This window comes from Hoplias malabaricus, chromosome Y, assembly GCF_029633855.1.
Source record: "Hoplias malabaricus isolate fHopMal1 chromosome Y, fHopMal1.hap1, whole genome shotgun sequence".
In the NCBI taxonomy this organism is placed as follows: domain Eukaryota; kingdom Metazoa; phylum Chordata; class Actinopteri; order Characiformes; family Erythrinidae; genus Hoplias; species Hoplias malabaricus.
In genome coordinates, this window is record NC_089820.1 from 7,424,351 (window position 1) to 7,440,677 (window position 16,327).

At 39.1% G+C, this 16,327-nt stretch overlaps 1 protein-coding gene across 2 annotated transcripts in view; it reads left to right on the forward strand.

Moving 5' to 3' along the window:
• The window catches only part of LOC136679095 (transient receptor potential cation channel subfamily V member 4-like), a 30,332-nt gene extending 14,882 nt beyond the window's left edge, over positions 1-15,450 (forward strand). For both annotated transcript variants that reach the window (XM_066657389.1, XM_066657390.1), the window contains 11 exons: positions 3,003-3,301; positions 3,672-3,851; positions 4,027-4,185; positions 4,371-4,463; positions 5,314-5,387; positions 7,270-7,435; positions 7,710-7,776; positions 8,089-8,396; positions 9,570-9,697; positions 10,092-10,210; positions 10,999-15,450. In XM_066657389.1, coding sequence (XP_066513486.1) covers positions 3,003-3,301; positions 3,672-3,851; positions 4,027-4,185; positions 4,371-4,463; positions 5,314-5,387; positions 7,270-7,435; positions 7,710-7,776; positions 8,089-8,396; positions 9,570-9,697; positions 10,092-10,210; positions 10,999-11,117 — 1,712 coding nt within the window. In that variant the 3' untranslated portion in view covers positions 11,118-15,450. The remainder of the gene's footprint in view (positions 1-3,002; positions 3,302-3,671; positions 3,852-4,026; positions 4,186-4,370; positions 4,464-5,313; positions 5,388-7,269; positions 7,436-7,709; positions 7,777-8,088; positions 8,397-9,569; positions 9,698-10,091; positions 10,211-10,998) is intronic.
• Positions 15,451-16,327: the final 877 nt, after the last annotated feature.

Below are 16,327 nucleotides of genomic sequence, written 5' to 3' on the forward strand. Positions count from 1 at the left end.
TACCACAGTTATGGATAGGGACTTTACAAACAAAAGCTTTGTTGTACTCAAAAACAAATGGAACAAAACCAGGAAGGTGAAATGAGTGTACTGTACCATTAGTTGACCACACCTCTATTCTCCAGTGACCATTATAATAATGCTCTATTGTAGTGTAGTGTAGGAGAAAGGGGTTAAATCATGAGTAAGTGATGTTTACGGCTATGTAACATTTTATATATCTTATAAATTGAATGTATTTTATGTTATGTCCAATTTTACTCCTTTTTTTCTATCAGTTTAGTATTGTTTGAGCTTTCTTGCCTTTCAGTGATCCTGTTTTGCCACTCATTCTCTCAGTCAGTCACTTGCATTGTTTCCTAATGACACTGATTTTATCTTCTCACTTAGTTCTGTTCAGTGAAGTAACATATACTTATCGCTTCTTTTTTTCAATCAAAGAGCCATCAGACTATCCATCCATCATTTGGCCATTTATACATCTACTGACAATTTAAATGGTGAGAACCTCACTGTGCTTTAGTAATCATAAGCTTCTGATTCTCCAGATTTTGATGCAGTGGCTTACAGTAATGTACACTATTATAACAACACCTCTCTGGATAAAACTGCATCTTCTAAGCTGCTAATTTTATTCATATACATTTTTTTTTCTTTGAACAATTTCACAGTTTAAGACGTGACTCATAGCCCCAAAAGTAGTTGTACACCTACATGTATGTACTACTATGTTCAAATGGTGTGGGGTAGAAAATTTAAAGCCACCACCACTGGGCAGTAACACAGTGGAACCGTGTTCTCTGGAGTGATGGTGCTCCTTCCAATGATTCTGGAAAAACGTCCAATTAACTGATTGAATTCAGAGGAAATGCTGAATGAGTAGATGTCTACATGGTTTCTACGTACAGCATGTGGTGGAGCTCAGTAATTGGTCAGCATGAATACCTAAAAGGGGAATCCTCAGCACCAGAAAAGTATTTAGAAAGCCGGTTGGAATAGTTACAGATGAAGTGTCTGTCCCACCCTCCATGCTTTTGATGGCAGATGTACAGTTAAACCATTGAGGGTTCGTCGGACGGAGAGCAAAAGTGGTTTAGGGAACCGTGCAAAGCATAAGCGTGACATTATGTCACTAATAAAACATGCTCAGCTTAGCGTGGGGAAAAGGAAAGGAGTGAAAGGCGCCTCTGTGCTGGAGTGGGAGTTAAGAACAGAAGAAAAAAACAGGTCTGGCCGGTAACTCTGACCAACTCTGAGGCCTGCAGGAGACTTATAATGCTTAACACTTAGTGCCCCCTGCTGAGGAAACAGTACCAATGCAGCTTGTCTAAGGAGCCTAGGGCAAGTCAGTACTATGCGGCTGAAAGAGAAAAAGAGTTGAGCAAAAAAGTAGACCCAAACAAAAAAAGGTGCAGAGCCCACACCTCATCATCAGTGAATGTTTTTTTGGTAGACTGTGAGAAGTGGGATATGTAACCAACTACTAACACTAAACTTTGGAGGTGGGGAGAAATGTTTTAGCAAAAAAAAAGGAAGTTGAAATATACAATATAATTAGGCCTTTGGGATGTTCTGGTACTAGAAATTGAATAAGTGACTGTGGCACGTTGAATGGGATCATATTTAAACGTTTTTCCCCCTAGTGTCTCAGAGCTCTTTAACATTTGAAACTGAGGAGTAGACGCAGCAAGTGGCTGTTTCCGCCGCTAGTTCTCATTATTAGCATACCCACTTGCTACTTATGCTACCCATCTTGGGAACAGCGGAACTACTTTTCTCTTGCTCTAGGCCCGTCTTTGCCACTGTCTAATCCCCTCCATTACACCCCACAGCCGCAAGGATCCCAGAACGGCAGGAAATTTGCCATGGAGCTCAAACCTGACGGGCTAATGTGATTTAGCATCACGCTAACTGCTCTCTGAGTGCGTGCTAATCAATGAGGAGAAAGCGTTTCCATGCGAAGTGACATTAAAATAATCTGTCTCCATTGGCAACTGCTCTGTCTCTCTTTCTGTCTCTTTTTCCCTCTCTGTCGCTATCCCCCCCCCCCACTCCCAGTCTCACTAATTGTGCTCTTGATAACGTTAGCTCTCGGATCAAAGCCTGTGTCTTTGCTCTGATCCCTTACAATGGAGTGTCTTTCTCAGGGTTGACTCGCTGCCTAATTGTCTTGATGCTTTTCTCGCTGATTAAGGGCGATCGAGAGGAGTTGTTGATGTTAGCTTTATTTTCAGAACATCTGGAGCTTCCAGACACTGTTTATTAATTGTGTATAATTAGAAACCCAAATAACGCAGCAGTCCTAACAGAAAGGTTTTGTGAAAATAATACTAAAAAAAATCTTGTTTTATACTCCAGTTAGAGTTGGGCCAAATGATACCAAGCCAATTGATCCTGTCCAGTCCCTGCCGTTTTATTAGATACACTCTCTTCTACTTTTATTACATTACTATTTTACTAGAAACACCCCCTTCTATTTCCACTCACTGGCCACTTTTTTTAAACACCTCTCATCTGCTGATGCTCTCTGAATACTTTATTAGGAACACACCCTTTCTACAGTCGCTTACTTGTCACTTTATTAGAAACAATACATTTCTTCCATTCACTGGGCATTTTATTAGAAACATCCTATTTCCCTCCAATTTTCCAATTAATGTGATTACATTTCCACTGTATAAGCAGTGTTTTAAATTATTTTGAAGTTATTTCCAAAGTGTTAGCAATGATTCCTTAAAAATGAATCAACTTTAAAGTGAGCTACTCAAGTATTTTACTCCCCTGTGGAATAATGTACAAATGTGGTGTGTTTGAGGGCTGTTTCAGGACAGATTTGTTACAGTATATAGGATTTTCCCTGCTGTATATAATCCTTTATTTACTGTAGATATCAGTGCAGTATTGATAGACAATGATACAAATTTGCCACCTCTAAGCATCTTTAGCATAAAACTCTTCAGCTCGAGCGACCCTTGATGCTATTTTCTCCTGCACTTCTCTAGGTGAGCTGCCACTCTCCTTGGCTGCCTGTACAAATCAGCCAGACATGGTGAACTATCTGACAGAAAACAGCCACAAAAATGCGGATCTGAGGCGTCAGGATTCTCGAGGAAACACAGTGCTGCATGCACTCGTTCACATTGCAGACAACACGCGGGACAACACACGCTTCCTCACCAAGATGTACGACCTGCTGCTCATCAAGTGCACCAAGAAATACCCAGAATGTAACCTGGAGGACATTCTCAACAACGATGGCTTGTCCCCCCTCATGATGGCAGCTAAGCTTGGAAAAATAGGGGTGAATAAATGTGAAATTCCAGCTTGTGTAACAAGAATAGTTTATAAACACCACTGTGTCTTTAGACTGTAACATAAACCTTATTAAAACAGAAGAGGGCGGGTGGGAGGATGGATGGATAGATGAATGGATTGGGTAAAAATAAGAAAAACTACAATGATTGACGAATAGGAAGAAAAATGGATGAGTAAAATAAAGGGTAAATCGAGTCAAAGTGTAAAAACATGAATTAATAAGTGGATTTTAAAACAAAAAACAGGAACAGCTGGGTGGATGGATGATGAAAAGACAAAAAATGCAGTGACTGAAATGTGTGAAACAAATGTTTACTTAATTATAACATTTAATTGCAGCTGTTTTGCCCCTGCAGGTGTTCCAGCACATCATTCGCAGAGAGATACAGGACGAGGAAGCTCGTCATCTGTGCCGGAAGTTTAAGGACTGGGTGTATGGACCAGTCTACTCCTCGCTCTATGACCTATCCTCTCTGGACACGTGTGGAGAGGAGGTTTCTGTGCTGGAGATCCTTGTCTACAACAGCAGGGTAGAGGTAACCATGGGTTACAGCTCATCTCTTTTGTTAGCAAAGATCAACAAACTCTTATTAATGCAACTTAATGTTTGGTTGTTTAGGCTGTGGTGTAGAAAACCCCCTTTAACAGCCATGAGTGAACAGGAAACAGACCATGTTTGTTTGTTCACTGCTTTCGACCATTTTGCCTCAGAACCGTCATGAGATGCTGGCTGTGGAGCCCATCAACGAGCTGCTGAGGGCCAAGTGGCAGAAGTTTGGAGCCGCCACCTTCTACATTAGCGTCTTTTCCTACCTCTTCACCATGATCATCTTCACACTTGTTGCTTACTACCGCCCATCAGAGGGCACGGTATGAACTGCAGCCTCTCTCTCTCTCTCTCTCTCTCTCTCCTTCTCACACACACACACACACACACACACACAATTATACTATATATTCAGGTTTTCTAGAATGCAAATATATATATATGAGATTGAATACATTGTGTATGAGTTTATACAAAGTCTGTATACATTTTTAATGACTCTCCTCAGCCTCCATATTCATACACAACCACTGGAGACAAACTGCGATTGGCTGGAGAAGTTATCACCGTCACCTCTGGAGTCTTCTTCTTCTTAACTAATGTGAGTTCTCTCTCTCTCTCTCTCTCTGTCACACACACTCTCTCTCACACACACACACACACATACATACACAGAAATGGTCAAAAGGTAAAGCATGTATGTTTTGTCCACAAAGTCACTGGGTGTTAAAATAAAACAAATATGATAAGAAATGTTTGTATTTTAACCAGATTAGTGGTGAACATATATCTGTGTGCTTTTGTGTTTTCATATGAAAAATACATAGTTTTTATTGCTGGATGCACTGGAATTGTGTTTGATGGATTTGGATTAGTATGTGCTCATTACGTACAAAAGTAATAAAAATCTCAGAAATCAAGGGGTTGTTTTTTGGTATAATTTGTTTTGTGAATGTTATTTGCTATAAATATAGAACTGATTCATAATGGCATTTTATTATTATTATTTATGAAGCATGTGTTCATAATGCCAGGTCAAGGTCATTTGACAAAGAGACGTTTTGGAGGTATTTCTGTCAATGTATTTGTTTAAGAGGCCAAAGGTTTGTCTGACTCAAGCCCAGTTGCTGTTTGGATGAGGTAACACTGTGCTTTCCCCAAAACTGCTTCTTCCCAAACAAAAGAAAACACGTATTCAAGCCTGTATTCCTCACAAATTAATGTCTTGAGAAAAGAGAGGAGTTATCCACGCACTGTTTAAAACATCTCCGCCTCGGCCTCACTTAAGTTTGTTTAATTGGATCCTGTTTCTCTTTTCATTTGCACCACAATACCCTCTGTGTTCTGTGTTTTTTTTTTTGTCTTCTCACAGCATTAAACACAGTGCATTCACATTTATTTTTTGGAAATTTTACTCTCTGTGTCTCCCTCCCTTTTTCTCTTCCTTTTAGGTTAAAGACTTGTTCCTGAAGAAGTGCCCAAGGGTGAATTCGTTATTTATTGATGGATCCTTTCAACTCCTCTAGTAAGATACACATACTCCATCCCACTCTCGCTATCTCTTTTTCTCTACCTCCATTGCCCTCTCTCTGTCTCTTACCCTCCCTCGCTGTGTTTTTCCCTGAGGCAAATTCCTCCTCTCTTTTAATTGAGCTGTCTAATTAATTCTACAGCCCTGGACTTGGCATGTTTTTATAGTTTACATCTCCTTTAATAAAACCCCACCGCAGTTCACAGCCACATGGTGTTCTGGTTTCTTCTGAATTTATAAATGCAGCGAGGCCTGGAGCACCTTTCCAAAAGAACTGTATTTTTTTAATTTCGAAATATCTGCTGTCCCAGCCACGGATAGCCTCCACTGAACCTCGGCACACACAAGTCCCTCCAAATCACATTACAGGCGTTACATAACTAGGGCCAAGGTCTTGTTTTTGTGTCGAAAGGCAACAAAACATTTCAAACCGTTTCCTGGACACAGGCCTTTAATGAATAACCTTCTGATCATAATTTTCACACTTATTTTTCCACAGCTACAATGATGTGTTTACGTTGCAATAATTTAAACATATTATTCGGAGTGCTTTTTATATGCATTTAGTGACCGTTGTTTTGTTTCATGAACTCACGTATGGTACTGCAACAACATCTGTAGACGGTGTAAAAGGACAATGTTTGTTTATTGGAGCGCAGCCAATGTCTGTTGTCAGTTAAGACAGACTAAATATTTAGAGGGATATTTAAACAGTTTAAATACATTAGGCGGGAATACACCCTGGAGGGGGCGCCAGTCCTTCACAGGGCAACACAGACCCACACACATTCACTCACACCTACGGACACTTTCGAGTCGCCAATCCACCTGCATCGTGTGTTTTTTTGGACTGTGGGAGGAAACCGGAGCACCCGGAGGAAACCCACGCAGACACAGGGAGAACACACCAACTCCTCACAGACAGTCACCCGAAGCGGGAATCGAACCCACAACCTCCAGGCCCCTGGAGCTGTGTGACTGCGACACTACCTGAAATGTGATGGTGACAAACTTTATTTAAATATCCCTGATAGCCATTTTTAATATTTGGTTCATTTGTCGAACTTATGATCAAACGTATGCTTGGTCATTGAAATTGTGTGTAAATTCAAATGTAATTTGATGTTAAATTGTTAAACTCAAGTCTAATGTCATCAGTAACATCAAAAGTAGAAAGTAGAAAATGTCAGAATGACTAAAATGCAAAGGTCTTGGATATTTACCAGCCGTTTAAGGTTGTAAACTCCCAGATATTGAGGATCAGGTACACAATTACATGTTTTCATTTTCAGTGTAGACAACTGTTGGCTGAACATTGTTGTACTGACTCACAGCTGCATGAATCTTTAAGTAGATTTATTGCATTCCAGGGTACATTTGGGTGGTCAATTGTAAACAATGCCCCACCAGGGTGTATCCCTGCCTTGCACCTAATGTTCTCCAGGTAGGCTCCGGACCCACCGTGACCCTGAACTGGATAAACTGGATTAGGCTGGTGCCCTCGTGTCTTAGATTTAGACCTGGACCAAGGTCCAGGAAACTAGGTTTTGCCACAAAGTTTTGAGACTGCAGCGAAAGTGCTAGACACTGAAAGTGTTGAAAAAGTAGAAACAGTTTATGCATTATGATATTCTTAACGACCTTCACTAAAGCTGTTGTGTAGTTACAAGCACAACCACCAATTAGTGTTCAGACAAAAGTCTAAGTTAATGAGGTTTGAAGCACCGTGTTTTTGCAGTACTGAGAAATTACCTAAATTAGCTTCCAGCTTGGTTCAAGCACTAATTGGACAGGGGGGTTTGCTACTGTTTTCCTGATAAAAAAAAACCTCATGAATGTTTATTGTTGCTCTCTATTCTCTGTCCTGTGTCTGTAGCTTTATCTACTCTGTGCTGGTGCTGGTGACGGCGACTCTTTACCTCTTAGGAATCCAGGCCTATGTTACTGTCATGGTTTTTGCACTAGTTTTGGGCTGGATGAACACACTTTACTTCACCAGAGGACTCAAACTCACTGGGACCTACAGCATCATGATCCAGAAGGTAGAAGACTAATCTTAGTTCTTACACCGTACGCCCTTAACCCAGAATAATGCAGTCTGTGTGTTCAGAGATTTATAGAATATTTTTAGCATAGTATCAGTGACTTATCTTCTTGTTAATAATTTTAATAATTAGATTTTAGGGCTTATTAAGTACATGTTCTCTGGCTTTTTAAAAGGAAACTACATGCAACAAACGTTTTTAAAAATTTGGTTTTGAAGTGGCTAGTGGCTGCAGTAGAGAGTCATTATGTATTTTTATCTTCTGTGTTCAGATTCTCTTCAAAGACTTGTTCCGGTTCCTGCTGGTCTACGTTCTCTTCATGATCGGCTATGCCTCAGGTACAATTCACAACAATAATTACCTTATTTGTAAAGTCACTGAAGTTCTGCTCTAGCCCTTGGCAGTCTTGGTTTATTTGGGCTATTTTTGTATAGTTTTGATAAGTCATATTAAACAACGTTTACCATGTTGGCCTTATTTCATATATATATATATTTTTTCATATCTCTCCCTCTCTCTCTCCTACTCTCACTGTGTTTTTGTCAGTTTATATAAGGCCATCAATTCTGAAACCTAGCCGACTCTTAAGTAGAGTAATGTATAGTGATTTTATCAGATTTGTTTGTTGTTTTTCTCCTGTCCCCCCTCAGCTCTGGTGTCCCTGCTGACCGTGTGTCCTTCTAACAGCACGCAGTGTGGAGACAGCTGTTCCCAGAATCTCCACTGCAGAGACACTGTCACCTTCAGCCTTTTCCTGCTGGACCTCTTCAAACTCACTATTGGCACTGGTGACCTGGATGACCTTCTGCAGGGGGCGCAGTACCCTGAGGTTTTCCTCATCCTGGTGGTCACCTACATCATCCTCACCTTTGTACTGCTGCTTAACATGCTGATCGCCCTGATGGGTGAGACGGTCAGCCAAGTGTCCAAGGAGAGCAAGAAGATCTGGAAGCTTCAGGTGAGCTAAGCCTGTGGAGCTCATGGCGAAAAACAGCATTTTTTCTCATTTCTTCAAATAAGAGCATGATTAACTCTGTAAACATTGCACGATTAAACATTACTGACCGGTCAGTACAGTCCATATATTTAATAGATTAGATGTTTGTAAAGGTTTGTGATGTAAACTTATTCAAACATGGCTGCTCTTTCATTCTACAGCAGTTTAACCCCTCCCTTTTAGTCTATGGCCATTTAACCCCATCGATCGTGTTGGCCCCATCCATTAAGTCTATTGTTGCTTAGCTCTAGTCATTCCTGTTCAAATGATGTTGAGTGTTATTTGTGCAGACTGTTTGTATCAATTATAGGTGAGTAACATCTGTTAAATGGTGTGCTGTTCATGGCCATCAGGAAGCACATGGAGCATTGCATCCAAAATGGTTTTACACTGTTTTTGTTTACATGTGGAAAAATATTTAGTCCTTTTTTTTTTATTATTTTGGTTTGATCAAAAATCCCCCCCCCCCCCAAAAAAAAAAGAAAAAGGCCAGAAACAGCTGGTCTTTTCTCTCTCAATGAGGCTGCTATTTTAGGTTAATTTCAGAGCTTTTTTCATTTTAGCAATAATAATCCCTTTGAATTAGAAACAGAGGCGAGTACAAAGAGAAGAGAAGAAAACACCTGGAAGCTCGGAGGGACGCTCGGTCTCGCGTCTGAGGGCAGGTGTGCAGTTTATAGTTAATAAGCGTCGAAAATCGGGTTAATCAGAAACACCACGCTGAAGGGAGATGAAAATAAAACCTGGAAGCCTTAGATGAAAAGGAAATACATCTCACCAGGCGCAGAACCTTATTTGAGTCTTAATAATTTATAAACCTAAAATTAGGTTAATTAGAATCAGAGTGGTGCCTGAAGAGAAGTGGAACGTACAGGTAAAGAGAGGAAGAAAGAATCAAGATCATATTAAATCTAGTCAATGTATCTGATATTTTAATAATGAGATTTAAAAAATATATATTATATGATTATTCCTATCTCTGTAGGCTTTTTTTGCTTGAGTCTATTTTTTATAGGTTATTTTATCCAGTGGAATCCAGTGTTATTATTTAGTATTATCAATTAACTAACCCGATAAATATGTAAAATATTGAAGATGATTTAACTTGTAACTTGTATGTCTGTTTACGCACAGTGGGCCACAACGATTCTGGACATTGAGCGAGCATTCCCAGTTTGTCTGCGCAAATATTTCAGAGTTGGGGAGATGGTGACAGTGGGCAGGAACTCTGATGGGACCCCCGACAAACGCTGGTGCTTCAGGTACTCCTAAAACACCTGGAAAACTACAGTTCTTTTCATTATTATATGATCAAAGTCTTTACCGTTTAGCTGTACGCTTTAGCTTACCGTATGCAACAATTTTAGCACAGTTTCTTGGACTTAGAAAAGAACTGAGAGAAAAATATAGAGTAAATCAAAATAGATTTTACAGGTTAATTTTCACTGAAAATTGTCGGTGACTGAATTCTCCATCCATTCGAGACATTCCGTTTTCTTTAATTCTTCCATTTTTATTGTTCTATATTCAGTTTTTTTGTACGTTGTATTTCCCTCTACAAGTTTTGACCAACACTGGACAAAGTCAAAGTCCAGTATCTGATCTAAAATGATGATAGGTCTAAGGATGGTGTACTACATGTGCTATGTACTACAGGGTGGATGAGGTGAAGTGGTCGCACTGGAATCAGAATTTAGGAATTATTAATGAAGACCCAGGGCATAAAGAGTCAAACCAATATGAAAACACACAGACCGCGAAAGGACTGAGGAGAGGTGAGTTATGCACCATTCATACACAAAATGGACAACAACTTCAGTATCATGGAGCTAAATGTTGTCACTGTCAAAGAAACAGGTTACCTATTGTTTTTTTATATATATATATATAATTTGTTTGGAACTGACAGCTGCCTTTTGATGTTTTGTATTAATGAAATGATTAGTTAAACAATAGATATGTTTCAAAGTATTTTTAATGATATTAACTTTGTTTGACTTATCAGTCCATGCCTTGTAGTGCAGGCTGAACTCCAGTTATAGTGTACTTTCTGACGGAAGTGAATTTTGAGTGAATTCTAATTTTAGCTGTACCCAGCTCATTCATTCATTATCTGTAAGCGCTTATCCAGTTCAGGGTCACGGTGGGTCCAGAGCCTACTCTGAATCACTCTGAACACACCCTGAAGGGGGCGCCGGTCCTTCACCGGGCAACACACACACACACAATCACTCACACCTACGGACACTTTGTTTGAGTCACTCCCAAGTTTAGTTATTTTTAGGTCTGCCTCTTAGTAAGGTCCCCACCAATCACAGCACACGGCCAAGCATAAGCTTCTTTTCAAACTGCGGCTCATCACGCTTGGAGGAGAACACTAAATACATTCTGATAAAGCTTTTGAAGATTTTGTTCACTCCTATAGGCTGATTTAGAATATTAAGGGATGTTAAACGTTACCATATTTAGAGTTTACATTTGCTTTCCTGTAACACACACACACACACACACACACATGGTCAGTAATTTAAATTTATTGTGCTGTTATTTTTTGCCGTTACAGACCGGTGGTCCACGGTGGTCCCGAGGGTGGTGGAGCTGAGTAAAGGACCTCGCTCCCGGGACCATGTGGTTGAGATGGAGCCCCTCAGCCCCAGAGCCAAACTCAGATCCGATAGCTAGAGCTTGGTCTAAACCTGGGAAGCTGTCATTGAGCAGAGACTTAGTGACCAAAAAAGCGGGACCAAGGTCACTTCACGTAAACAAAACTGGATTGGGTCGTGTCACAACTCAAATGCCTTGGGAACAGATGCCTAAACCTGCTGTGGTCACTTTATAACCAAAAGTGGTTATAGGAAAACCTCAATTTTAGAATTAGGATCCTTAAATAAATGCTATTTTGTTTAATATATATTTATATATAGTCACTGTCAGAAGAAAGCCATGAACCATTATTTTAACATATATTTCTGCTGGTCATTTTTCTACATATGGGGTGGGTAGGGGTTGACAGCACAGATGTTACTTTAAATGTACTATACTCCTAAATAGTTATGGACCATATCCAACTGTCCATTCATGAGGAAAGGAGAAGAATGGAGTTTTCCTTTGATAGTGACAGTACACATTAGAGAACTGGTGGACCATTAACTGACCCTAGTGAACATTGTAAAAGCTTCTGTACTCTTGAGTGGCCAGACTACAATATTTCCACAGAGGATAAAGACTTCAACACTATCAGGAGGAAAATAGAGACACCGACGCCATTCAGGTGCATTCTGTTTTATTATAAGACTTATTTTTTTTAAAAGAAGATTTTCTAATATTTTCGCTGTGCCTTCTGTAATCGTGCTCTCTCAGGGACCTGTTGTTTTGGAAAGAGTCCTTTTATAGCAAATGTTGCTAGGCCAGACAAGCTTCTTTCAAAATCACATTCATACTAATATGAACATGCACAGCACACCTCAGATTATATCTCAGTGTATGCATTAGGTCACAACAAGCCTGCATTACCATGAGCAACTGAGTGAAGTAGCCAGAGTGCAGAACACACTTCGGTTTATATCACAGTCTCTACATTTAGACTGAGTTAGTCATTGCTAATAGTATTTTTGTATGTATTTCCTTTCTCGTTTTGTCACTCTGTAAATTATTTGTGAGTTTTGTTGCTGTGGAGCTGTATATAAGAGAGCAAGGTATGAATATGTTGAAGAGTTTCTTAGATCAACTTTAGTTTTGCTGCTGTAGCTAACTTTGTTATATTAGCTTCCTAATGACATAGACATTTTCATTCATAACGCTACAGGAAACCTACATAAGCCTTTTAATGGCATCTCACCTAAAACTACATACATCTATAAAGGCTTATTCCAAAAGTATAGAAAATGATACATTGGTATAAGTGTCTACAGATAGTAACCTAGGTTTATATATGTGCCATATATCCTTTTGTGTTACAGAACCAAATCTACTAAGTTTGCCTGACCTAGCAACAGTTGCAGTGTCCGCTGGATATAATGGTGGCGCATGGAAAAGTGTGCGTGCACAGTGAGCATATATCAGTCCACTGGCATAAAAAGGCTGGCACACCACTGACTGTAGACCACTGCTGGTCCACCATCGGACCACTCAGATTACTGCCCTGTACAGGATAGAACTCACTTTTAATATCCTCAAACAAATGTTAAATTCACAGACTTTTATTCTGGAAAACAAACTAATACAAATATTACCAACAACTATGAGAGACATAATATAAGACATGAGTATGACTGATACAAAATGATTATGCTAAAAATGTTGACACTGTGCTGGATTAAAATTATTGACTAATCTTATTTATAAAGAATAACAAAACAGACTTAATGAAGGAAAACAAATTGTAAATTGGACTCTGAGTGGAAAAGTGCTCAAATGTAGCATTTTGTCTAAAATTCTGTTTAATCACCAGCGATCCGCCCAGAAAACGCTGTGCAAAACACTAGTGGACCTCCAACTTTGCCCCCTAAATGGACCAACAGTGGTCCGCCATCTCCTTGCTATCAGGGTGTATGTGTGTGTGTGTAGTTTTTCTTTTGTTTTGTTTTTGTTTGTTTGTGTGTGTGTGTGTTTTCAGGTGTGAGATATGATACTGACAGAAGAAAAATGCATTTTTTCATTAACATCTCAGCAATTCATCTTTGGCTCATCCAGATGAAACTAAAGCACATTCTGGTTGTGCCAGGAAAGAAAAACCTAAACTGCCTCAGAACACAAAGCCAATAGCTACTAGTCATATATCAATTTAGAAGTTACATCATAGCAACTCTAACTGGCCACATTGTTAGAAACAAAGATTGTACATTTAGCCTATGCACATAGCATTTCCAGAGCAAACCTTTTAAGGTTTTTAACCCTTTAAGAATATAATTAAGTGTTAGGAGTCTTGCCCAGGGACTACTCTTCTTGAGTGTGTAGCGTGATGTGCTTACATAAGCAGGGAATTGAACAGTAGTCTTTTGCATAGAAGTCAGCAATGTTACCTTTTACACCAGAGGTTTTCAAATCCCGTCCTTGCAACCAGGTTCCAAGTCAAGATTTAAAATAGCCGGCCGGTATGACACTGTACCTGGCCAGTCAGGTGCATTAGCAGTTGGAGCTATATTGTTATACTGGTCGGCCATTTTAAAATCCCGGACTGGAATCTGGAAAGACCTCTGCTCTACAACAACCACGACCATAAAACTGACTAAGCAGAAAAGATGATGATGATGATGATGATGCTCTACACCAACCACATCATTATAGTGGTCCCATAGGTCAGGTGTTTCTTATAAATGGTGTTATAATGTGTATAAGCACAGCTCTGCTGAAAAATAAAGAAAATATTGGGTTCTAAATGATCTAAATTGGTTAATAATACAGTGTAAAGGGTCCTGGTGGTATTCACAGGTGAGTTGTGATGGTTTTCGTAATGGGATCTAATAGTTAAGGGGAAAATAGTGGTCGGTAATGGTGTCCAACTAAAAATTGGACACCAAATCATCAGGTTTAAATCAGTATTCGGGTTTTAATCCTAATGGTCCTAATTTTTTGCATTAGGGAATATGTTTTTTTTTTTAAAATAATTTCTAAATGTGCACAACTGTAACCTATTATTAACCTCTAAAGAGGGCCTGTGACCACTTTGCCCATAATAAGGATGCCCATAATAATTTTATAAAATTAAAAAATAAGGATGAAATTTTGCTAAAGGAAACACTTGCCATTAAATCCATTGGGGCCTTTGTTTTAATCTTTTGGACAATTTTAATATTTGTACATATTTGAATATACCAGAGACATGTGTTGTGTACATATTGTGCTGGGTAGTTTGATACTAAACCGCAAAATATGTTAAAGCTCAGAGCATTGACGCTCTCTAAAGCTGGCTGTGACCTCCTTCTCATTTTTATAGAAATGTATTATTAACGAAACTCATTAAAACTCATTCAGAAGTAATTCCCACCAAAACTGGAGAAGTAGATCAGGAGCTGGTTCCATATTTAAGGCAGCATTGTGTTCAATCTTGTCAGTGGGGTAACTGGCAGGTTTAGAGTCTTGTGTGAAAGTTTGCACCCCCCTGGATTTTCATAGTGAAATGTATTTAAACTACACAGAGAAATGATTGTCTTGATTTGATATATTAATTATTTTTGTCACAACGTAGTAAATGTTTGCAATTTTTCATCATCAAGAGACCTTCACTGTGACCACGCTGCTTTTACTCCAGCTTTTAATCTTCCCAGGAGACTCATTTTTTATTTTCTCTGAGAAATCTGCATCCACACCTCCAGAAGTTCAGTCTTAGAAGTTGGTAGAACCCATGCAGTGCTGTCGAAGTCAGGAATCTGTAGTGGTCAATTAACAGTTCTTAGAAACGTCTTTTGTGTCTGTATCCTTTTCTCAGTGCTGGCCTCTCTCCATCCCCTCATTCTTTCAGCCTCACCGTGTAGAGCAGTCTCACAGTGGAAGGTTGGATACAAACTGCTGTTGGATTTGTTCAGATCAGATGCGAGAGTGGAGTTACATCTCAAAGATGTAAGCTCTTAGTGTTGTTTATCTGATGAGGACAGACTGGGTGCATCACCAGGTCTAATGTGGTTGTTATGAGTGCAGATTTCTCTGTTGTCATCCAGTGTCCTTTTGCTTCAGCAAGGGAGATATATTTGACCAAATCTCTTCAGAAATATTACAAAAATGAATAAAAATCAAAACTAGAAGATTAAGTGGTCTGACTTTTACAGGTCATATGTGGGTGGCATTTAAAATATTTATTGAGCATAGACCTATAAAACCCTGGTTACATCACTGAATCTGTATATGTAATGTTGAAGAGAGTGCTATGTTTATACAGTAGAATATAATCCAAGATGATAAATATGTATTTATATATAAATAGCTGCACTATGTTAATGTTCCGAACCACAGTTTTACTGCAGGCCACAGTCTGAAGCCTGCACTGGACTTGACTGACTGGAGCAGTTGTCTTTTAAACTATGAGATCAAATAAAAGTTTCTAAGTTTGTAAACTTTTCTTTGTGTCCAACCTTGCTTTAAGATTTCAAGCTGGTTTTGAACCTTCCAGATGTTGTGTAAAACACAGTTCCTACACGAGCAAACAGAGGGCTTTGAAGATTTACTGACAATCTTAACAATGAATGATTTTTCCATGTTAACTAGTAGGAGTCTATGGAGTCAAAAAAGGGTTAAATAAAGATTTTGAGCTTGTAAAACAATGCAAGTTTTGTTCAACCAATCAGAACACTGATTTGCTGCTCTCACTCAACTTTGGTGCGCTGTGAGTAAACGCCTCCAATTGTCCTTCATGCCGCTTCCAGCCAGAGGTACAGTGGAGAGTCAGGTAAGTAACAATGCTAGTTCAGGTTTACTTTTGCAACAAATCAGTGTTCTGATTGGTTAAACAAACCTTGGGATCTGATTAGTCCAGCTAAAGCTTTTGACCGTCAAAACGGTCAAAAACACGCAGCTACAAAAAGATTCACACAGAAGGTGAATGTGTGGATTTTTACACCATGTTAAAAAAACTCCCACTGTTACATTTGGAACCTCAAAAATATTTGCTCTGGTACATTTTACGCCATTTGAGAGGCACTGATTCACACATACACAATATTTGATTTACAACTGCAAATCTTTTCTACACATTTAAAAATTATTTATACATATTACACATATTTTGTACAAATTTGTGAATTTAAATTTTTATTGTTGTTGTTTAAAACTTGCAATTCATTTGTGGGTTTGAATTTTACGTGTATGTAGTTGCTCAAACGCAGTTACAAATTCCATTACATCTGTGAGTATTGTTTCACAAACTCAAATTCTTTTTGACCCTCTTTTGATTCCATAGG